Genomic DNA, 24175 nt, shown 5'->3' with positions numbered 1-24175 from the left:
CGGAAAATATTATTTCTTGTGAGAAAATTACCCTGCCTCCCCCATAAAGGAATAAAGGGCAGAAAGTGAAGCCAGGGGTAACACCTGCTGTTGGAATTTCAAACGTTGTAAAGAAAAGCTGGCAGACAGGTAACTTTGAATGCCACTACATTAACTGAAGTGTTTTCTGCAGTAAATTTCTCCACAGTCCTGATGACTTTTCACACATTTTTCTTCTTTACTTTTTATGATTGCATGTTGGGTACTTTCAAACATCCAATGGCATAAAAACATAGATGATTCTGTAAGAACTCTAAATTCTGACGTCTACAAATTTAAGATAAAATTTCTTGCAAGATGCGGCACTTGATATCTATGAAATATTTGCTTAGGATAATCCACAGCCCCAAAGAGGCTAAGTAATAAGGAGGGCCCAAGGGGGATGCATAGATTTCCCTGGGAAGGGGAAATAGAAGAGATCTCCTGGGTAGCCTGGAGGTGGACTGGAATGGGAATGTGACAGATCAGGTTGGGGAGTGGATGGAGGGAGAGAGTAATGAATATGGAGAGCATTTTGGGGTCAGGGAAAAACCTGATGCAAGCGAAACTCTCATGAATCACAAGAATGACCCTAGCTAAGACTCTTAGCATTACTGGATACATAGCCTGCACTGGCCTAACCCGGTGATGAGATTGGTGACTGCCCCAATTGTCATCAGAGAGCCTTCATCCAGTGACTGATGGACACAGATGCAGAGACCCACAGCTGAACACTGGCTGAGCTTAGGGAAATCCTACTGAAGAGAGGGAGGAAGGATTTTATAAGCCAGGGCTTGGGGGGTCAAGATCATCATAAGGGAACCCACAGAAACAACTAACCTGGGCTCATAGGACCTCACAGAGTCTGGAGCAACAACTAGGGAGCTGCATGGAACTGACCTAGACCCTCTATGTAGGTGTGACAGTTGTGTAGCTTGGTCCACTTGTGGGACTCCTAGCAGTGGGAGCAAGGCCTGTTCCTGATGCTTTGGCTGATTTCGGGAACCTGTTCCTCATACCGGGTTTGCCTTGCCCAGTCTTAATACATGGAGAGGAGTTAGTCTGACCTCAACTTGATATGCCATGCTTTGTTGAGACCCATGGGAGGCCTGTCCCTTTCTGAACAGAAACAGAGGAGGAATGGATTAGGGGAGAGATGGAAAGGAGTGGGGGGCAGATCAGAGGAGAGGAGAAAGGGGAAACTGAAGTCAGGATGTAAATAAATGAATAAAATTTAATAAAAAAGAGAAATTTTGCTTAAGACATTGACAGCATTTAGTCATTTGTGTTTTCATACTGAAGCATTATGATTAATTAGGCTCCTTCTGATTTTTTTACAAGAGGTAAAACAGAAACAGTAAACAGCAATATATTTTTGATGTAGCAAACCTTTAATAGGTCTTGGTTGTAATTATTCAGAATGGCAGGGGTTAGGAGGGACTTTATAATAGCATAGTAAAAAGGTAAATTACCTGACCGTCCATCCCGCTGGAAATCCACATGATACCATTCTCCATCATTCACTTTCTTCTGCAGGGCTTTTATTTTGATAGTACCTGACCCCATGTCTAAGAGGAGGTATAGGTGACCATCCAGCATTTCAATAGCAAAAAAGTCAACCTTAATCATCTGCGGGTGCTTGGCATCCTTTTGATGTCTTGGCTTTCCATGGCTAAACAAGATGAGGCCATTTGGCTCCGTTGTTCGGAAATCAAATGATATTGAGCCTGTTTTCTTTGCATTCCATTTCGGAAGAGAAATGAAAGATTCTGGGGTTTCAAAAGTTATTGGGTCTAAGGTTGCCACATTTTCACACTTAAATGCCACCACTCCATGTATCTTCATCTTAGGATCTCCCTGCTTGGCAAGTCGAGATAACTCCAGCCTTACATCATTATTTTTATATACAACCTGTGGGTAGAGAACAGCAGTGAGAATCTAGACTTCATATTTGAATATGTATAACTTGTCTGCAATTCATGGAATTTCCAGAAGATCATAAAAAAAACCCCACCAAACAAACATTAATTGATTTTGTTGTATAAAGGTTTTTTTTTTTTTCAAATAAATACATTTCAGCTATCAACTCACTAAACAAAAACCATTTGTGCTTTTTTAAACTGAAGCATAGAGGTATGTAGATCCAGATAGTAATACTGATACGTCAATTGTGTATCTTTCATTTGCAAAGTAGTTGTGAGAAGTTGATAGGCTAAAATTCCTCAAAATCTCCACTAAAACTGAAACACCAAAGCCCTGTCTTGTGCTGTGCTGGGCTAATAGCTGAGCGCTGTTGGGGGACATAAAACGACTACATGTAAAGCAGTCTTCACTAGTCTATTCAGTCTGTGGTCCTGGTGTTTTACTTTACTTTTCATTTATGCCAATGTCAGAGAAATGTTGTCCAGTACTCTTGTTTGACAAGGCACTTCTAAAGGGGCAAAGTAGTTCTGGTTGCCTGGGGATAAGCATAGGATTTCTGGACATTAAGTAACACTCTGGGTACATTCATTGGCAGGCTCTTAATGTCACCCGTCTGCTATTACATTGTATTTGTAAAACTCATAAGTGTCTTGATATAAGGATAAAGGATCATGTATTCTCTCTACCAAGTGCATATGTTGGATAATCACACCCACAACATATACCTCATCCTGACTTAATGGTGAATGAGTTATTTATATCAAGATAAGTATAAATTCATTTAAGGGACTGAAAATTTCAAAGAAACAGATATTGCCAGGTTCTAAATTTATTTATTCACAAATTATGTTGTCAACCAAACCAACACAGTAGGCATTTCTTTCAAAGGCATAACCAATTGACCCAGGAGAAATGATGAGCTTTTTGATGTGATACAGTGTGAATAGCTTTCCTTGTCAGCAAATGAGAGTTCAAGGCCCAGAATCAGCTTCCAGAGTTCAAATTCAGATGTGAGTATTACAAAGAGTGTGATCTCTATACCCCTCACTTCTCTCCCTTTTCTCATTTCTATCCCATAGAGGTAACATACCACGGGATGGTTGGAATGATTCATTAAGAAAACTAATGTAAGTGAGAAAATCTATAGAAAGGCAAAGCAACATCGACTTCATTATAAGACTTAGATAATAGTAATTATATCAACCTATGAAACTAGATAGCTCGCTCTTTATCATATCTGAAAATCTTCTTCTACAATTTTCTGTTAGTTAGAAAAAGTTAGGAAATGAAACCCATACATAGAATAGTTTTTATAATTGATTTTCATCAAACAAATGAGTGACATCTCTTCAGTGTTGAACCTGTGACTTCAGTTTTCTTTTATCTTCAGGAAGGATTACTATGAAGAGCAGGATAGCCTTTATTCTTTGAATAAATATGTACAATAGCTTAACAAGCATCTACCGACAACAAAAGAAGAGAAAATGAATTTAAGCAATCTCAGAGAGGAATTACACTAATTCTTAAGAATACTGTCTTAAAGAGAGAAAGAACTCTTACGCCTGGGGGAAGGTGATTTAGGATTGTCTTTCTTTGGAGATCTTTAGTACTAGAGAAAATGCTTTTCATGGATGATTTTCAAAGCTTTCATCATGACTCTTGTGCTATTCAGCCTGTTAATATTTCATAATTCCTTCTGGTTTATGTATTAGTATTTGGAGATAATTCATTAAGAACTGAGTCATTTTCTGATCTGCATGCCTCTATTCATTGATACTAACATATTAGCTATACTCTCAAGTCTGCTTCATAGACATGGGTATTCCTGACATAAAGAAGCTAGGCAATGCATAGTTGTCCTATCTCATGAATAGGACATCATCCATTCAAACATTGGAGGATGTGGGATTAATAAAACTGTTAGCAAGCTTTTTAGTAGCAGTCTTATAATTTTATGTGTTTTAGAAATGAGGGAATTCAGTAAGATACTAGGAGAAAGAAGGAAATTTCTAAATGTATTTTTTCAGGGCAATGTTTACCTATTTGTGGACTTCCAGTTTGTGAACAAGTTGGCAATACATTGGCAAAGGGTATGAATTGTAGGCTATGAATTACTTCTAGAATGAATAACGCCCATGTGAAAACTAGAGAGATCAAATTTATTTTCCTGGCAGACCCATGCCATTCATTTTCCTCCCCATTTTGCATTCACTGAAAGACTTCTCTGAAAAACAGAAAAGGATCTGGGGTGGATATGATCGCCACTCTCAGGTTACCATGACTCCTTCATCTGACCCACACTCCATAATTACCCTATTTTTCCAGAGTTGGACTCTCTCTTACAACCTCTAGTTCAGTTAGACTAATGAGTGACTGAAAGTATTCCAAGCCTTCTTAGAGCTTATGTGCAAACTATTTTTTTTCTTTTCTGAAAGAACATGCTGTTTAATCATAGGATTACCTTGCAATTATTCATGTAGAAATTTGAGTTCCACTTTTGAACAATTACACACACACACACACACACACACACACACACACACACACACAGTCAATCTAACCATTGATGGTTCTAGTTAATATTCATTGAGATCTAATTTTAGAATCAAGGGCTTGGGGAAGTAGTGATAAATTTTTAAAGGAATTCAAAATGTTGACTTTCACCTCCCTACTCCATCAGCTTTTACCTAAGTGTAAAGTATACACGAAGCAGCTTTCAGGATTGCTTGTTCTACCTTTGTGTTTGTTTGGTTTGTATTTAAAATGCTGTGTAATTTTAACACACTCTTATCAAGTCTTTCCCATTCTTTTATATGTTAAGGACTTTTAAAATGTCTCCTTAAGCTTAACATACAAAAGTAGAAAACAATTTGTTGGTGTAGACTTCACATTTGAGGTAGATAACACTGAATATCATACCTGATCTTGATAATAATCCTGAAAAATAGGTCCACAATGCAGGGTAAACAGCTTCAGTTATAGGATGTGTAACTGACAATCCAAAAATCAACTTATTTTAACTTGCATATTAATATCTACGCTTAGTGGCTTCTGAGCATCTCATGTTCCTAATTTCTGAAGTTAATGGGTCAAAAGAAAAAGCCTATCATATATGTGAATTCTTGGCCAGGTTTCCCTCTTATTGTATGTGATTAGGGCTAGAAATAAAAGACACAATGTTTCATCTGTCCTGTTGTTTTTCTGTTGTGGGTTGGATGCTGGGATATTGTTCCCTATTTTGAGGCAAACTGAAACACTAATCCATTAGAAAAGAGGGATTCACACCACCTTAGTGTATACAGAGGTGCCTCATGTTAGAGGTTTCTGCAGAGGCAGCTGATAGATACCATTCTTCCCAGGGAGTGGGGATGTGTTTGAAATTACTAGGGAAACATTTACCACTCAGAAGAGGACTTTTAAAAATGAGGATATTCATCAGTTAAGAGATTTCAATGAGGTTCTTGAATTAATTACCATGCACTAATGACGGCTTTGAAGAATTAACTCTGACAGTGTGGAGGGTGGAAAAAGAAGCCCTATGCACATGTCTAGGCATTGGGATGGATGGAGCCGATTGAGTGGACACAAATGGCTCCTTCTAAATCATCCCCGTGTTTCCTTCCATATTTGAGAATGGTGACATGTGAGGATGCTTGGCTTTTAATTTTGTCCTATCTGGGATCTCTCCATGCCTCCTCTCAGCATGGCAGTAAATGGGTCAGAAACGCGACCAGAAGGTAGCCCACAAGCAAGAGACACCCCAAAATAGCAGGAAGTTGTACTTGGTTGGCCAAGTCCAAGAAACAGCTCAAGAAAGACAATAAAATCTATCAAAACTCTTACATCCAAAATTATTTTCTTATGTTAAAATTATGTCTTAATAATATGTTAAATTCAGTCAGATAAGCACTGTCAGGAATAAACTAAGGTAAAATGCTTAAGAAAATGAAATTTTATTCATTTCCCCTATACATATACCCAGTCCAGTGGAATATGGCTCACTGAGGACAGAATAATTTAGTTTCTTTTATATGTCTACTCACAATATATATTAAAAGTTTGTTCATGCTGCATATACTCAAATGTAAAATTTCCATACTACTAGTTATAAATTTGTTTATTCTAACTTTGTCAAAGTTGATGTTACTGACATTTACAAAATATCTATATAAACCGTAGTATGTGATATCTCTCTCTAAAGTAGATAAGTAGCCAGGTATGGTGGTATATACCTTCAATACCAGCACTTTGGAGCAGAGGCAGTTGGATCTCTAGGAATTTGAGGGTAGCCTGGTAGACACAGTGAGTTCCTGTCTCAAGAAAATGCTAAGTACATAACATAGATCAGTGAATGTTATGAATATAACCAAATATAGATAAATGATATTTGGTAATTTCACACCTAGGATTCCTTGCTAAAATATGCAGATTGTCTTTTTTATTTGATAGTACAAATGCTTTGAACTCCAAGCAGAGTTTTTGCATCTATAATATCGTTAGAGTCCAAATGAATATAGACTGTGGCTAAAAGAGAAAAATATAAAGAAAAAGAAAAGAAGACCTTGCTTCTTTTATGACTAAACTTAAGTAGAAAATTAGGCTAAGTGTGGTGGGTCCTGAGTCCTAGCACTCAGGAGCCAGAGGCCGGAAGACTACAAAATCCAAGCCAACCTTGACTACACAGTAAGTTTCAGGCCAGGCAGATAGTGTCTTATACCAAAACAGAAGAAAGCAAGAACAAAGAAGGTTTATTATTTTTTTCTATGTTCCTACCACCATGGAGAGACAATTAAATAAAGCAAAGATAGCGGATGCCACTTTTCTTAAAGCATTACGGTCATTGTTGCCCTAACTTCTACCCACCATCATTTATTCTGACACATTTTTTTTCAAGAGGCACATGAATATTCCATTGATATTAAAGGCCATGAGACCAATGGGACTGTGCGACACAGACTTTCTTGTTGGTAAAGTTACTGTACCGCACATGGCACTTGTGTGTCCATGGAGCTGACCCAGGAATGAAGATAGATGAGGACAGAGTGTCCATCAGTCCCCACAATAAAACAAAAACAAAAACAAAAACAAAAAAAGACCAAATACAATGCTAAGAAAAATACTCAACACCAAGACACTGAAAATTAGACAGAGGAACATGGGGGCATTTCAAAGATAACTGAGGTAAGTTGGGGGAGTGATTGGGCTCTTTCTGGAGAAAGGAGCTTAATCCTATTCAGAGGTCAAGTGCAGACAAAACCTTTAACTAAATACGTCACTTTTTCAAACCAAAAATAACAAAAATGGTTAGAAAACATAAAAATAGGCTACAATAACATTTCTCAACAAAAGCTTGGGGCATTTAAATTTATACCAAAAGTTCCTTAGAATCTGGACGGGGCAAAAATACACTATACTTTGCTAAAGCAATGTAGAGGGATTGTCTGAGAATCAACTGGAGAACCTCATGTATCTTATTCATAAAATAGAACAGAATACACTCACCAGTGCTTCGCCCTTCCACACACAATACACCAAGCCATGTAGCAATGGCCCCAGGGAATTGCTCCTTATACTGCAGTCTGTAGCACAGGAATCAGGGCTAGTAAATAGTGATGCCTGCTTTTCTCACAACAATGATTCCATAATACTTTTGGAAATGAATTTTAGAAAATCTCCATCAAATTTCAGTAATGTCAGGCGTTGAGGAAAAAAGGTGGGGTTTTTTTTTGTTTGTTTGTTTGTTTTTTTAAATGTAAACTTGATCAATCCTCTTATTTTCAGACGAAGAAGTGGAGGCTCAGAGAAGCTAAAGGACTGTAAAAGGTTTGTCCTGAGACTTCAATGTTTTACAAATGTTGAAAAAAAAATTACCAAAGCCGTGAACCATGTCTCCTATAGATGAGGTTACTTGAGGCCCTGACAGCAGCACATGAAAAGCACTTCCCTTCAGCCCTCTTTCACAGGAGCAGGAACTTGGGAGGAGGGAATGGTAGCTTTCACAGGCAATGCCACACATGCATCAGCTGCCTGCTCAGCTGATGCTCACACATGGAAGAGGAACTCCTGAAGGAAGAGGCGCACAGTAGTTCCATCAATGATGATATTAAGTTAGACACTGAAGGAGTTACGGAGAAACAATGAAATATAGTGTTTACTATTATTTTGAACATAGGAGATGAAAATCTTTCAGGAGCCTGCATAAATTAGGGGGGGGAAGTTTTGATTCCAAACCAACAGCTGTTGTTGAAAGGGGCAAGATCTAATGACTTTATTTTAAAAAAATTATCTGTCAGTCTCAATGAGGGAAAGATAATCAAAACTTCTTAAGGAAACCCATCTTCCCATGAGCCAGTATTTCTTTGAGCTGAAAACAGTGAGAACAAATGTCTTGTCTAGATTAACCAATAAAAACTTGTTTTACAATCTTACCCATATGAGTTCAATGAAACTTCTTCTATGAAAGAAATTTCACACTGTTTTCAAGGAAGTGGCTTTAAGTATAAATACAAAACATATAATTAGTTTGTACTTAAGTATTTACTGGTCTCATATGTATCCAGTATGTATACATATATACATACCTTATAAAATAAATTACCATTTACTAAAAAGTCTTTCTTTTCATTGATGAAATGATACAATGTGTATTGCTGGGCATATAGTTAGGTTTTAACATTTTAATGTATCATTTTCCCAGCAAGTTAATCATTTTATCATTTCAATGTTATAAAATTCCCCCCATGAATATTTGATAAGTATATTATTTTGATGTAAAATATTTGTTACTTGATTATAAGTACATGCATGTGTGTGTGTGTAAATTTGAAATGTGTTTGAAATACGCATTTAGAAGTTGCCTTTGCTGAAAAGCACTGAGTCCCCATCTAGGCCACAAGGTAACTACAGACAGGATAAAAGCCTTGCATCTGTGCCTCCACTCGGCACCTCTGTCCTTGCTGGGTCACCTGCTCGCCTCTCTCCATATGCACAATTATCACTAAGAGTGTTGGTCTAATTGGTCTCACCTCCCTTCAGGGCTGGAAGGCACAGAGAAGTCACTGTATTAAATAGCAGTCACTCCGTTTCTAGGAGCAGCAGAATCTCCAAAGATGGTTCCTGGAATGAGCCCTCCTGGCCCTTCCAGATGAGGGCAGTTCTCTACGGTGGTAAAGCTGTACCCTGGAGCAGAAGTGATTCTCTCCTGACAACTAGACTGATACTTCAAGCAGGACAGTGATACAGACTTCCCACCACTCACAGAGCTAAGAAAATGGTTAATCAACACACATCTAAGCAAGAACTGCTTTAATTAAGGCCATTGCCCCTTACCCCAATTCTTCCTCTATTTGAGCTTAAAGCTCTTGTCAGAGTCCCAGAAGATGAGCTTGGGGGTCTCTAGAACCCGTGATGCATCAGTTTCATTCTCTTCTCTATTTGACCATCATTGGTCTCTTTCAATATCGTAGCAGAGGGCAGCCAAATCCAGCCTGTGAGAGCTGCCAGATGCCGGGCATTTGTCCTCAACATTCCTGTGAAATGACTTCTGTTTAAGGTGGAAAATACACACTGATTTCTCCCATTCACAGCTACATATTGGAACCTACATGGATTTTAGTATCTCTTTTTGCCATTGATTTTTAAGAATCACCACATAGGATACACACACACACAATGTTCTAGAACTGAGCATTCTCTTTTGTCTTACTGAGCTATTTCTTCTTGGTTCAGGTCCACATCACTTAAATTATTATAGATTCATAATATATTCTACTATTTCTACTAAGCCATTTATGTTATTCTATAATTTGCATACGTGATAGCACATGGAGGCAAGTGCTTTCTCTGTGGACAAGATAAATGTTTGTAATGGTATTTGCAACTAATAAACATTTGTAATTATTCAAGTGTCTTTGATCTTTACAACCCAAATATACTCATTATAATTTAAAATTCACTTAAAGGGACTTTTTATTTTTGAGATTATACAATATAATTACAACATTTCTCCCTTCCCTTAAAGGAATGTCTTATTTTTACTCTAATTTTTATTTATTTGACACAGTCTCATTGTGTATCTTCAGTTGGTCTTGAACTCAAGAGCTCCCCCATCTGTATCCTGAGTACTGCAATTACAGTCTTGCAACACTACATCAGGCTTGAAAGGGAATTCTGAACAACACAAAGAACCATATGTTGCTTAGAATTACATTCCTATTGCGACAGCTGTTAGTAAAGTTATAATTTATAAGAGTATGTTTTGTGTTTTAACATATTGGGGCATCTAGCCTCATGCTAGAAATCATTTTTACTAGTTGGTAGCTGGACATATAACTATGGAAAGAAATGAGCGAGGAAAATATAAAAACAGCAAATGCAGTTGTAAACATTTCCTCTCTACTCTAGCAATCACCTGGCCCCACCCAGAAGCTTCCTGCAGGAAGATATCAAAAGTTGGTGCCTGTGCGTTGGAGATGCTTGCAGATGGGGTGAAGTGCTTATTTTCTCATCAGGAGGAAAGGTCACTTGCCAAGGTCACAAAGCTGGTTCATTTGAGAGTCAGCAAGTAGTGAACAAAATGTGGTCTAAGTATTGCCACAGACGACCTGGTACAGTCTCTTATTTATGAGTGTTCATGCCATGGGGCTGCTCTGTCTGGCTTTTCCTATTATGATGATTATCAGCACTAAAATCTGAAAACCTCTATTAAACTTCCTCAACTGGTACACATGGGATCAGGTCATTTAATTGCTGGATTTTCAAAACTGTGGGACTACCTCTTCCTTCCCCAACATTCTGCCTGTACTGCTCACTCAAGCCTCCACAGGGGCACCATGAAGCAAACAGTAGAAGCTGACATTTAAGACAGCAAGCACTGTTGTTTGTAGCTCCTGCAATAACAAGACTTTGCAAAGTAGATTTGCTCCTGGGGGATTGTGTAAATCTACGATTTAATATTATCTGATAATGGAATATAAGGTGTACGCTTTTAAGATTGTCTGTGTGTATATGTGAAGTGTGTGGTGTTTTAAGCCTTCTTTGGCAATGTTAGTTAAGCATATTCAGATATGCAGTACTGTGTGCCTGACTTTGGGCACCAAGCGAAGTATTGCCATCATTCTAATCTTAAAAGAGCAAGGCCTTGGAACTGAAGAGAAAGCGAGTGGTTGGGAGCATTGACTCCTCTTTGGAAGAACTCAGTTTCTATTCCTAACACCCATACGGTGTCTCAAAAACATCTGTAATTCTAGTCCCAGGGGAACCGGCTCCCTTTTCTGACTTCATCAGGCATGTACATAGTGAATAGACATACATACATGTAGGCAAAACACCCATACACATAAATAAATTTTAAAATAAAAATAATTAATGTTCAGGGTTCTAACTGTTAAAATATTAAGTGTCTAAGAGAAGTATTCTCTTTATTTACATAAATAAACGACCAACCACTTTCATAAAAAGCAAGCTGTCTCCAGTAAGTAATTAATTACCCTCAGATGTGACTGTTTATATGAATACTCCCTAAATTTCATCATTCTGTTTACCTTTAGTTCTTTACCTTCCTTTTTACGAAGGATGCATTTTGTAATATCCCATCAGCTAAGCAAAGAATATTTAAGAAATACTTACATTGATCATTTAAAATTTATTAAAGCATTTTAAGGCCAAAATTAATTTTGGAAAATTTTTAGCCTCTAAAAATCTCAACCAGTTAGTTAATAGACCTACAGCCCAATGGAGATACATGTTGTGTTGAACTTGGGCTACAGTGAACAGCCTGGCTCTTCTAGGCTTGTTGAAAACTCTTGAATATATATATAACTGTTCATTTTTCATTCCAAAATCTCTAAAAAGTATGACGAATGCAGGTTGGAAACTTTTATTTTTCAATTACGACTGTTAAGTACTAGGGCATTTTGTTTTAATGCAATCTTTAATTACTTCCTTTGGAAGGTCCCCAGTGCATCCAATGTCAGATGGGGTGCACCTTTTGCCAGAGTTTGCTTACTTCACTGTTTATGTAATGAATGGGGTTTTATACGCAGCTGAATTTCTCATGGCACATGTTAGAAAATCCTTGGCAGCATTTAAACTGGAGAAGCGAGAAACATATTGGCTCTGCGGAAGCTCAATCAGTCCCAGGCAGGAGCAGAGCCTTTGCCAAAGAAAATTCACCAGAATAAAAAATACCATCAAATGTGTGCACAATCCAGGGAAAACTGAGTTTGGCAACAGGAAAAACTAATGAAACTAATGGATACTTCAGATACCTAAAATAGACCAAAAATGATAACAGAGGAAAGGCCTTTTAAGCTTAGGAGAGAGGTAGGTATGGAAGAAAGAGGTGTATGTTTTCTGGTTGCCTGAAGAATGCAGTGCTAGTTGCCAAGTTAATAGAGAGAGTGAGAGGAAGAGAGAGACAGAGACAGAGACAGAGACAGAGACAGAGACAGAGAGAGACTCTCATGTAACTCCCCATGTCTTTTTATTTTGGAGATATGTTTATAAGTCACTAAAAGATATAATATTTTTAATTTGTAATATGAAATAATCAGTCATCAGATATTGGGAAATGGCCATATAAGTGACTGAGCAGCTTAGACCCAGTATACAGATGGCTACATTGTTTCCAGTGCTTTGGCCAGATACATAAATGTAGTTTCCCATAAACTGAAGTCACAATAGGTCCATTTACCTAGGTCTAGAAAGGGATATTCTGCTACAAGTCATCTGGGCTCTGAAAAGATCTAAGTCCATTAGAAGATAATTGTGTCATTCAGTGATATTCCAGAATTTGGAGGGATTAAAGTATATTTTATATCAAATATTAGTTTGAGAAAATAACCATGAGAATAATTATTGATTTTTAAAAATAGCAGCCTCGCACTCCTCTTTCCTAGGGACATTGTGTTCATTCCAATGTGGGGATGGCCTTGGGGTCCTCCTGTCTCAGAGTAGCTATCATACCTCTTTCTTCAATATTGTTACCTTCAACTGTTTTTCCAGTTTCTCTTCTCTTCTCTTTTCTCTCTCTCTCTCTCTCTCTCTCTCTCTCTCTCTCTCTCTCTCTCTCTCTCTCTCTCTCCCTCTCCCCTCCCCTTCCCTCCCCTCTCCTCCCCTCTCCTCTCTTCTCCTCTCCTCTCTCATTTCTCTCTGCAAGGGCAGTTTCCTCATCAGGACTGTAGTCCATTTCTCCAGCTCCAAATGCACCTTGGCTTACAACCAGCTCCTGCTTCCTTGGATAGCCAGTAGCCCACTGCCCACAGCAGTAATGTCTGTTTGGTGCTATTGATTCACATCACAGGGCTGGGATTACCAGTACAGAAATACTGACTGAGGGGTAGCCTGGCCCCTGCTCAGGTGGCTGAGCGGCTAGTTTTGCTTCCATTTGGCAGTCTTCTGCGCTGGCTGTGTGCTGAACAAACTGTCAGCAGACAGTCTGTTGGATTGGCCACAGATGTTTGCTTTGCCCTCACTGCATCAATCTTACATCAAGCAGACAGCATGAAAATGGAATATGAAATGTAAACTTTAGCTAGGGTGTTGCCTGACATAGTATTAGTGTGAGTCAAGACAGGCAAAAAACCCAACCACCAAGAACCTCCCCAAGTGTTCCAGGCTTCTTGAGTTATCATATAAACGATCTCTCAAATGTCTTGTTTGGTGAGATTAATTGTCCTATTCAAGTTACACATGCAGGTGAAGGCCAAACAGATTCAGGACAGGCTTGAGATTGGCCAAGGTTGAGTGAGGTACTTACATGAAAAAATATCAAACATATTGAAAATTCAGAAATCAAAACAGATATGATTTCAATACAATATTTTGAAAATTGAATAAGAAAGTCTACAATTATCAAAATACTGATGCTACATAAAAAAAAACTGCTTTAGATTCTTCTTGTTTTGGAGGCTTGCCATGCCATAGTACAAAACTACAATATACTATTTTTACTAGGATTCAGGATTCCAATCTGATATATTTGTTGAAACAAGTGCCTGTAACTGAAGTTTCATGGTGTCATTAAAATCAGAACCACAATGTGCTATTAATTTTTTAAGGTCTAATAGTCATTAAGAAAACCACTTTTATCTGAAGGACAATGATGGCAAACCCTGTTCAGTCAGACACGGTTCCATGCATTTTGCTTCACTGGTTCCTCATGCCAACCAGCTGAGATACAAAACACTCTGCCAACACACTCTACTTCTCTTTCTGAGAAGCACATTTTTGTTTGTCAGTGCACATATTTGTGTGTTTTTGCATGTGGGCATTGGTGTTGTGGTTTGGGTACACAAGCACATTTGTGTACCTGTTCATACATTCATGTAGAGACCAGAAGCCAACCTTGGATATCATTCCACAGATGTGGTCTATATTTTATTTACTTATTTTGTTGAGACAGTGTGTCTCACTTGTCTGGGACTCATCAAATAGGCTGTTCTGGCTGGTTCTGTGAACCTCAAGGGTCTGTTTCTCCATCTCTGGGATTACAAGCATGAGTTGCCATGTCAGAATGTTTTTCTTTACGTTGAACTCAGACCTTTGTGCTCATCATGGAAGCAGTTGCCCAACTGAGCCCTGATTCAGACTCCTGAGATTCAAATGCTAAGTCTATAGTGACGATGTGTGGTCACAGACACTGTGATAAAATTGGGTTCCTCCTTTTATAGGTGAAGAAGTGAAACTAACAAGATAAAAATAGTAGAATCCAATTTTAAATTCAAGAAATGTGGATATATGGACCTTTTACTTAACCATATCACAGAAGCAAACGAAGCCCCTCAAAAATTAAGTAAGCTATCCTTATTCTTTACATCAGTGCCTCAGTCTCCCAACCCTACAATACTTAACTTTTCATAGAGTGACACTAACTTTATAAGAACTCATCAAAACTCCAGGGTGGGAGGACGAGAGAGACTGTACAGTCACTTGTTCTTCACTTCCTCCTGACTCTGAACAGTCACACCCACCGGTGAACTGCAGTAAATCTCTGATCAGTGTTCAGGCCATGGGAAAACAAGACTTAAACATTTAGAGTTGACTTGTCCTTCAAGATCCTAAGAAATCAATTAAGTTAACAGCTTTCAGTCTGGGCAAGGCTAGTAAAATCACCCCTAGTCCACAGCTGTTGGATTACCTTTTGTAAGCATGTAGGTAGAATTTTTGCCACAATCAGCCAGTGTGAAATATGATGCAAAATATAACCTTTAGCTCTTCCTGCTAAACAGCACTATAATTATATGTTTAAACTAGAGGACCATGATAGATTGTAAACAAAAGAACAGAGGACTCAAAGCAAACCCTGGAGATATTGTCTAGAAAATCACTCTTTTCAAGTATCTGATGCTCCCAAGTCACGCGCAGCTCATTCACATACACACTTCTGACTATTTGGTTTACTTAAATTAAGGAGAAAAACCAGAAAACTACACAAAAAACTTCCAATGCCTCTACTGTAGAATATTTACCATTTTTGGAGGGAGGGATACCTGAAATTAGCTAGTATTACAAAAGAGAAAGTGGGTCAAAATAGGTGGTTCAATTATTAGGTCTCCTCTTGCAGAGGGCTTTAATTCAGCTCCCAGCATTCATGTTGGGTGGCTCACACACAACCGTAACTCCAGTTCCAGGGATATCCAATGCCTCTGGCCTCTGCAGCCATCTACACTAACAGGCACACACCTACACACATATACTCATGTACACACCAACACACAATTAAAAAGAAAATACATATTTTCAAAAGGTGAGAACAACTTTGCCTCTTGGGGGAACTTTTTGCAGAGAGGATGAAGGGTTAGAATGTGGGCTGAAAGCAGAATATTGAGGAGAAAAATACAAGGCCAAGATATACAGGTAAAATAAAATATACAAGGCTTTGAGTCTCTATACAATGGAGGGTGTTTCCATAGTAAACTATATCTAAATTGAAGTTGTTAAGGACACTCAGTTAACTGAGAGTGGCCACGTTATTTAGGAAAACATCTTACAAATATGAATCATTTACCAAAGCACTCTTCTATTCTCATTTGAACATATTGTTGTGTTTTATGTGTTGAAGGTGTTTTCAAATTATGTTAGATGATTTCCAGAAGCTTGATGACTTATGTAAGTGTCCTAACGCTTAGCTTAGCTTCCCATGGTAGTCTTTGCTTCACTGCAGGGTAGAGCTGTGGGAAGCAGGCCTGAGCTTTGCAGTTGTACTGACATGTGCCCCACCAAACACATAAAGCTATTTGACTGTAGTCATGAGTCCTCCAAACTGTGGCAAGACAACCCAAGGAGCTGTTGTAACATGTAGCACAATTCTCCTTATGTAGCACTATTATTGCATATCTATTTTAAGACAAACTTGAAAACTGAAACTGTACACAATGTTCAGAGTACCTTGAATCATGTTAAATACTCAAGAATGCTACTAGGAACCATAGACAGAATTATTTTTATGGATTTATTTTTATATTTTCTGTATTCTGTGGATCCAGGACAGCCATGTGCCTGAAGTATGCTATGTTGTGTGATATTTTGTTTGTGTTCTGACAAATAAAGCTTGCCTGGAGATCAGAGGGCAAAGCTAGCCACTAGATAACCATAGAGGCCAGGCAGTGGTGGCACACACCTTTAATCCTAGTACTTGAGAGAAAGAAGCAGATTGATCAAGGGCACCCTGGGGTACAGGAGATTGAACCAATCTAAAAGTGAAACAGAGCTGGGAAGTGGAGTTGCAATCCCTTAATCCCAGCACTTGGGAGGTGGAGACAGGATTTCACCCACCCCCAACTCCCATTCAGTCTGAGGATTTGTATACGTAAGATGTTTGCAGTGGCTGCTGCTCTACTTCTCTGATCTTTCAGCTTTCACCCTCAATATCTGACTGTTACACGAGTCTTAGAAGGTCTTATTAATAAAATCAAACCCGGTGCCAGTTATTATGGTGAATGTTGGCACATTGTTATTGGTGAAGCCACAGCCACCTCACCTTGCCAGTTCTTCAGCTGATCCTGTTTCCTCAGACTGGAAGCCTCTGAGTCCTTCTCCAAATGGATCTCAGCTGAACTGCTACTCAAAAGCCTAAAAGCTTAACTAGCCCTAGTTCCTGGTCCTCATGCCTTATATACCTGTCTGCTTCCTGCTATCACTTCCTGGGATTAAAGGCTCACTTCCTGGGATTAAAGGCATCAGTTACCACGCCTGGCTGTTTCCAGTATGGCTTTAAACTCACAGAGATCTAGATGGATGGATCTCTGCCTCCCAAGTGATAGGATTAAAGGAATGTGTGCCACTATTTTCTGGCCTCTATATCTAGTGGGTGTTCTGTTTTTTGACCCCAGATAAGTTTACTAGGGTGCACAATATTTTGGGGAACACAATATCACCACATCTGATTCTGAGTTTTTATTGTTAAAACTAATTAGAATCATGCTCCATCACTACCTATCTTCTTTTGGAAAGAGTGGGTTATAATATTTTTAACTTTAATTTATATATAATATTTTAAATTAAATATATAGGAAATCACTTGGCAAGGATTCTTTGATAACCGGGCCTGGTTTTAAAGCTCAAACCAGAATGTGCACAATGGGAATGGGGTGTGAATAAGTTTTTGGTAGAATTTTGTCAGTAGATTTTAGAATCTATCTATGTCTTGAAGAATCAAGAGGACAGTAAGAAGTCCCTAATGGAGAAACTGAGTTGTCACAAAATGAAGTGCTGATGCTGGTGATGCCATCAGACGGCAGTTAGCACAGGGAAGGTAATTGGTCAGCACTGGAGGAATCTGAAGAATGGAATTGAGTTTTACAGATCTGTGAACACTAAAAAGGAGTGGCTGGCTCCTCCAACATGAGAGACAGTGAACACAGTTCACACCCTCATAATCTTAATTGATAACTTCTTAAGGGGACTATTGTCTAGTATATTTCTTTCCTTCTTCTTGGGTGAACATACTTGAGAAACAAATAACTCTGCTCAGTTTTGAGGCTCAAGTATTTTTAAAGTTCACAATGAGATCAAGCAATAATAATTCTCTTTCTTGCTGTTGTTTATAAAATCACAATCCTCGAAGAGATGTAAACAATTAGAAGGAGTAATGTCTGTTAAAATTTCCACACAGGGTTGGAAGGCCATAAATCACAAAGCATATTACAGAGAAGCAAAGAAGTCAAGAAGCTCCAGAAGGCACCTGTCACATGGAAAAAATGTTCAGACATGTGGAAGAAGAACTTAAAAAGAATGTGAGGGAAATAATGGGAGAAAACTGGAGACCCCTAACTCCTGTTGGTGCCCAGCCTGGATAAGAGCCAAACTCAAAGTGGCTGGAGAAAAAGGAAATACTGGTTCTGTCCCATCAGTCACCTGGGGATTCTAGAGACGATAATGACAGAACGGTTATCCTAAGGGACTCTCAGATTTCAGCTGGCTGTAGAGACCTCGTGGTATCTCTAGGTGGATCCATGGGGAAATAGAGACTTGATGATCTGGACAAGTTGTATAGAAGTTTGAACCTTAACACTATCTCAGAGTCTCAGGTCCTACAGCGGTGGTTCTCACCCTGTTTGTTACAACCACTTTGGGGGTCGCACATCAAATAGCCTGCACGTCTTAGGATTTCTAATGCTGTGAAGAGACATCATGACTATGGCAACTCTTATACAGTAAAACATTTAATTGAGGTGGCACCTTATGTTTCAGAGGTTCAGATCATTGTCATCACGGCCGGAGCATGGTGGCATGGAGGAAGACATGGTGCTGGCAATAGGAAATGTATTGTGTCACACTGAGTGAAGCTTGAGTAAAGGAGATCTCAAAATCCACCCCCACAGTAACACACTTCCTCCAACAAGGCCATACCTACCCCAACAAAGCCACACCTCCTAATAATGCCACGGCCTATGAGCTTATGGGGCCAATTACATGCAAGCTACCACATCGCATATTAGATGTTTACATTAAGATTCATAACAGTAGCAAAACTGTAGTTATGAAGTAATAGCAAAATTATTATAAATAAATAAAATTTTTAAAAATAAATAAATATGAAATTATTTATTTTAAAATAAAATTTAAAAATAAATAAATAAATAAAATTTTATTATTGGGGTCACCACAACATGAGGAACTGTATTAAAGGGTCACAGCATTAGTTAAGAACCATTGTGTGGATGCCCACAGCAACCAGGAAGACCATCTCCTAAAGCTTGAAATGTGTGCCAGTATAAGAAAAAGGTACATATTATGATGTGAAATCTATGCTAACATAATCCTTTTCAGTGCATGCTGGCTGGGAGACTTTTATTTTTGAAAACAAGAACCTTTCATGTCTTTCTGTTTCTTTCTGGCTTAAAGAATATACTTCTTAGTGTGTGCTTTCATTAATATAAACTTGTTTAGGCCATGTCTTTTGTGAATAATCTCATCAATCTCCACATTAATGACAATAATAACATCCACCACTGGTTATTCCAGTAACAGTAAACATTTTAGCCATCATCACTAATTAGTGTAACTGTTCTCCAGTGAAAGTTCTGTATCTCCACGTTCAGACATAGTTACAAAGCTAAGGAAGTTTAACTAATTTCCTCAATGTCACACAGCTAATAAAAATAAAACATTCCATTATATCACATTCAGTCACAGCAAATGATTCCTAACAAATGAATAGTCCTGACAAATTGACACATTGACAGGTCTGTGCAGGGAAAGCTGACTTTTTTATCCTGAGGATTATTCATAGTCTCAGTAGACAGAACTCATGGGACACTCGAAGAGGGCTTAACATAGTGAGAATTTTATGTTCTTATAAATACCTCTGCAATTAATGTGTTGATTTATCCAAATAGCTCTCCTGTACCCTATCTATTCAAGATAGCAATGGACTTATGTTCACCTGAGTATTGTAAGTATTTCTATCTTTGTCTTGATAATATAGAATTGGGTAATATAAAATATATTTAGGAGCACATTTAAAATACATTATTATATTACATGGAAAATTATCTGAAGAGGGTGAGGAGACAATGCCAATCCCTGCACTGTGTGTCAGAGGCTGGACACAGTAAGCCCAGTGGAATGACCAAACAGAAGCAGTCTTTGGCCTTTGAAGAGACCCAGCTGTAAGCAGGCAGTGGGAAACATATGTATTTGATTAGAATGACAGATACATGACTGATGCAGGATGACGAGAAGACTCTAATGTCCAGCACATGTGTGTGCCCCTGAGTTTCAGAAGAAAAACTTGGCTAGAAAAATGTATCTTTCACGGGTCTGTGTAATGGTTGTAAACTTTAGTTTCTGAGAAACTCAATATTTATAACATGCAGCATTGTTGGTTAGCATGGGGATGGTTTGGCTATTGTAGAGTCTCAGAATTCAAGACGATCTTATATGTACTTCATATTACTAGCAAGTAATCAAGAATGAAGCAGCTTCCTACTGGAGTAGATGCCCCAAAGGGGGAAAATATGCATAAATTAAAAGTGTGCTGGAGTTCCTCCAAGGCTAGGGGGGAGGGGGAGTGGAGGAGGGGTGGTAAGGACCAGAGAAGGGGGTGAATGTTGTGGAATGCTGTCTTATGAACACGACATGACTGTTGCACTCTTGAGCTCACAGCAGTCATGATTTCCTGCACAAGATCTGCACCAGATATTGCCTATCAATATTTCACCATTGTGGGCAACAAACACTTTATGAATGAGGAAGAAAAATAAAGCAATTCCATTTCCAGACTTTTGAAATTATGAGTGCATTTCTCAATTGCACTACAGTTTAACTGCACACATCAAAGACAGCTTTCCATGAGGCCAAGATGAATGAGAAACATTAACCGCCCTAAAAAGCTCTTCCAACATTTCTTCAGGAAGGAAGTTAGCACACTCCATTATAGGACTGCCACGATGAATTTCACTGACTTAGCCAGAGCACTGTCTCTTGAATGAAGGAGTCACAGATATTAGGAATTATATGACAAGGAATGCCACTGTGAATCTGATGGCTTTTGTTGTAATACAGCTTGAAGAACTGTGTTATAGAACATATAACGAACACATGTCTGAGGGCCATGGAAATAACTCAGTTATTAAAGAGACAGCCATGAAAGCATGAGAAGTGATTTTGATCTCTGGAACCCACGAAAACAAACAAACAAACAACTAAAACAACTAAACATAATAAATGCTTATAACCTCAGTGCTGGGGAATGACACTGGCAGGTTTCTGGGCTTGCTAGCCAGCCAGCTCAGTCTACATAGTTAGCTGCAGGCCAATGAGAGCCTTTCTTAAAAACAAGGTGAATAGCACTGGAGGAACAAGTTTTCAGCTCTTGAGATTTCTTATGCATACACACTCACACCCACACAACATACTCTAAGATCCAGTAAGACTCTCAGAAATTGAGAAACACACACACACATACACATACACTCTTATACAGAGTGAGACACACACACTCTCATACAGAGTGAGACACACACACATACTTGCACACACACACACACACACACACACACACACACACACACACACAGTCTTGTTGGAGTCTTTTCTTATTTGTGTTTCTGCATGCCTGAGAACTCCCACAATTTTTCTAGCACAAGACAATACTGGGTCCAAGGCCTTAATCTACAGAGAGAAGATTTCTGCTAACCCAAAACAATAACTCATCTTCATGTTCTTTCTTACTTTGTTGTTACAATAAATAAAAATCAAATATGAAATTAAAACCCTGTGTACATAAAAATGGCAGTAAAGAGAAACTGTCTATGTGTTATCTGACCAAGAGAAATAGAATAAATGGGTAGGCATCTCATATTCATTTAGATGTGCAAATTATTGTCAGAGGATGTCCCTCAAACTGCTTGAGATTGGCTTTTGTCAAGAAAAATGATGTGAAGCAAAATTTGGATATGCACCAGAAGCTTCAGTCTTCAAGGGTTTTCAATTTCCTCCGGTTTGCAAGTTTGGGAACTGAATGGTTCAGCATATCTCTAATAAAACTCATCTCCCAAGGTTCCTTTTCTATGCAGGCAAAATCAAATTAACTGTGAGCTGAAGAGGTTAGATACATGCATAATGGGAGTATCAAACTGTAACATCTTCTCACTCTGGCTCTCTAAGGTCCCCTAATTTCTACCCTAGAGAGGAATACAAATATTAGCTTCACCCAAGATCACTCTGACAAACCTAAAGAGAAGTATGGATTACAAAAAAGAATACTGCAGATTGAATTATCCCACCATGCTGCCAGGATATCCATAGATAATACTACACTTCTCTAGACTTTCACTTAACATTTGATGACAGGCAATAGAATTTCAATCTTCATGCTCACCCTGTAAGTTGTGAGACCATTGTCTTCACAGCTAGGCAACCATTTGAATCAGGGGATCCATACACTTTGACTAGAGAGCTGAAGTGATAAGCCTCTTGAGCCATGGGATGCTGTGCACACCACACAGTTGCCCTCCACAATGATGCATTGCACTAATATGCTCTCAGTGTGCACTTTCTTGAATGTATTAGAGCAATACATCACTGAAATGTTTAAGCTTGTATGATACACTGCCGTGTGAGACAGAAATGGTGGCCTGAGGCTCGTTTTAAATACTTAATTCCTAATGTTTTGCATTAAATGATGTCTATATCACCTTTTTGGTGGTTTGGGAGACATATTTTGTTATTGCATTATGTTATCTTTGAAATTAAATGATTTTTCCCATTTGAAGGCAGTCCAATAGCAGCACAGTTCTTAAAAGGAATGGATGTTTAGAAATTGAGCTTTACCTATGTATGATGTGGCATGAACGAAGAAGTCTGTGTGTTTCTAGCTAGAAATCGGTGCTGAAATAAAGCCCTCAGCAAGAGCCCTGGTGGCTTGTGTCTTTTTGAGAGGGTAGGCATATGGGATAGCAGTGGGCCCTGGACAAGAACACGGGAGTCAGGTGGAGAAGCTTCCGAGAGACAAAGCACTGTGTGTCTACTTTGCTTGTTGTTCTGATAATGGAAATTATTTACAGTGGGATTGCATGGCTGTAGCAATGTCTACCCCAGAATTCTCTCTGTGTGTCCTAGTTATGGATCAAAGTATGGAGTAACTTCTGGAAAAATAGCAATTCACAAATTGTAGATAGATATTCAACTTTTGTATTGTCATATCTGTTATGTCTGAAATACCCAAATTATGTTGACAGATGGGCATCCCATGAGAGCATAGCCTACATTTAATTTGCCTACCATCTTTCTCTATTTCACTTCTTTTTAAAAAAAGATTTATTTATTATGTATACAGTGCTCTGCTTGCATGTACACCTGCAAGCCAAAAGAGGGCACCAGATCTCATTACAGATGATTGTGAGGTACCATGTGGTTGCTGGGAATTGAACTCCAGACCTCTAGAAAAGTAGCCAGTACTCTTAAACTCTGAGTAATCTTTCTGGTCCTGTTTCACCTTTCTTGATGCATGAAACGTGTACAACAAACATTTATTTAGTACACCAACATGCTGTCCATTTATAGTAGATTCATTTCATCAGCAAATATTTTTTTAAGAAGCACAGCAAAACTTTCTTTAAATGTGACTGTGCGTGCTCATGGAAAATAATTTCACCTAGTAGTGGTAAGTAATGACAGTCTGGAGTCACAGAACATTATTTGACTGTTATTGGTCATTAATGGTGGTTTTAAAAATGATTATATTGATTGAAAAGTATTATTTTTTCACATACAATTTTTCAGATTTCTTTTATTTTCTAAAGGAATATACTCCAATATAGAGTCTATATTGTGTATGTGATCATAAATTCACTATTCTTTTCTTGTTCTTGGAAGATAGATTTCCAGACTCATATTGATGCCTTAAAAGTACCAACCCTTACTCTATTTTTCTTTTATATATATATATATATGAAAAAATATATATTTAAGTATATAAAATATACTTAAATATTGTATATGCATATATATGCTTAAATTATGACTTATACTATAAAAGATTAACAATTACTAATTTTTAATAGAGTTAGTATATCTACTTACCATAATAATAGTTATGTGATAGTCTATCTTAAACACACTATATTAATCCATCACCTTCCAATGATGCAGTGAGATCTTCAGGGCAATCATTAAATATAAAGATATCCTGAAGACAATCACCGCACCACAGAGACAGCAGACCTGACAAAGACCAAGCCTGCTAGGGTGTGCTTAGACTGCCAGACCAGGAATCATCTACAGCTGG

At 38.3% G+C, this 24175-nt stretch overlaps 1 protein-coding gene across 25 annotated transcripts in view; it reads right to left on the bottom strand.

Moving 5' to 3' along the window:
* Nrxn1 (neurexin 1) overlaps positions 1–24175 on the bottom strand; it is a 1060385-nt gene that overhangs the window by 607534 nt on the left and 428676 nt on the right. For all 25 annotated transcript variants that reach the window (XM_036170770.1, XM_036170774.1, XM_036170788.1 and 22 more), the window contains one exon: positions 1491–1929. In XM_036170770.1, the coding sequence (XP_036026663.1) occupies positions 1491–1929 (439 nt within the window). The remainder of the gene's footprint in view (positions 1–1490; positions 1930–24175) is intronic.

The sequence above is a fragment of the Onychomys torridus genome, chromosome 21, assembly GCF_903995425.1.
Source record: "Onychomys torridus chromosome 21, mOncTor1.1, whole genome shotgun sequence".
Lineage (NCBI taxonomy): Eukaryota > Metazoa > Chordata > Mammalia > Rodentia > Cricetidae > Onychomys > Onychomys torridus.
This window is presented reverse-complemented; position numbering and strand designations above follow the sequence as displayed.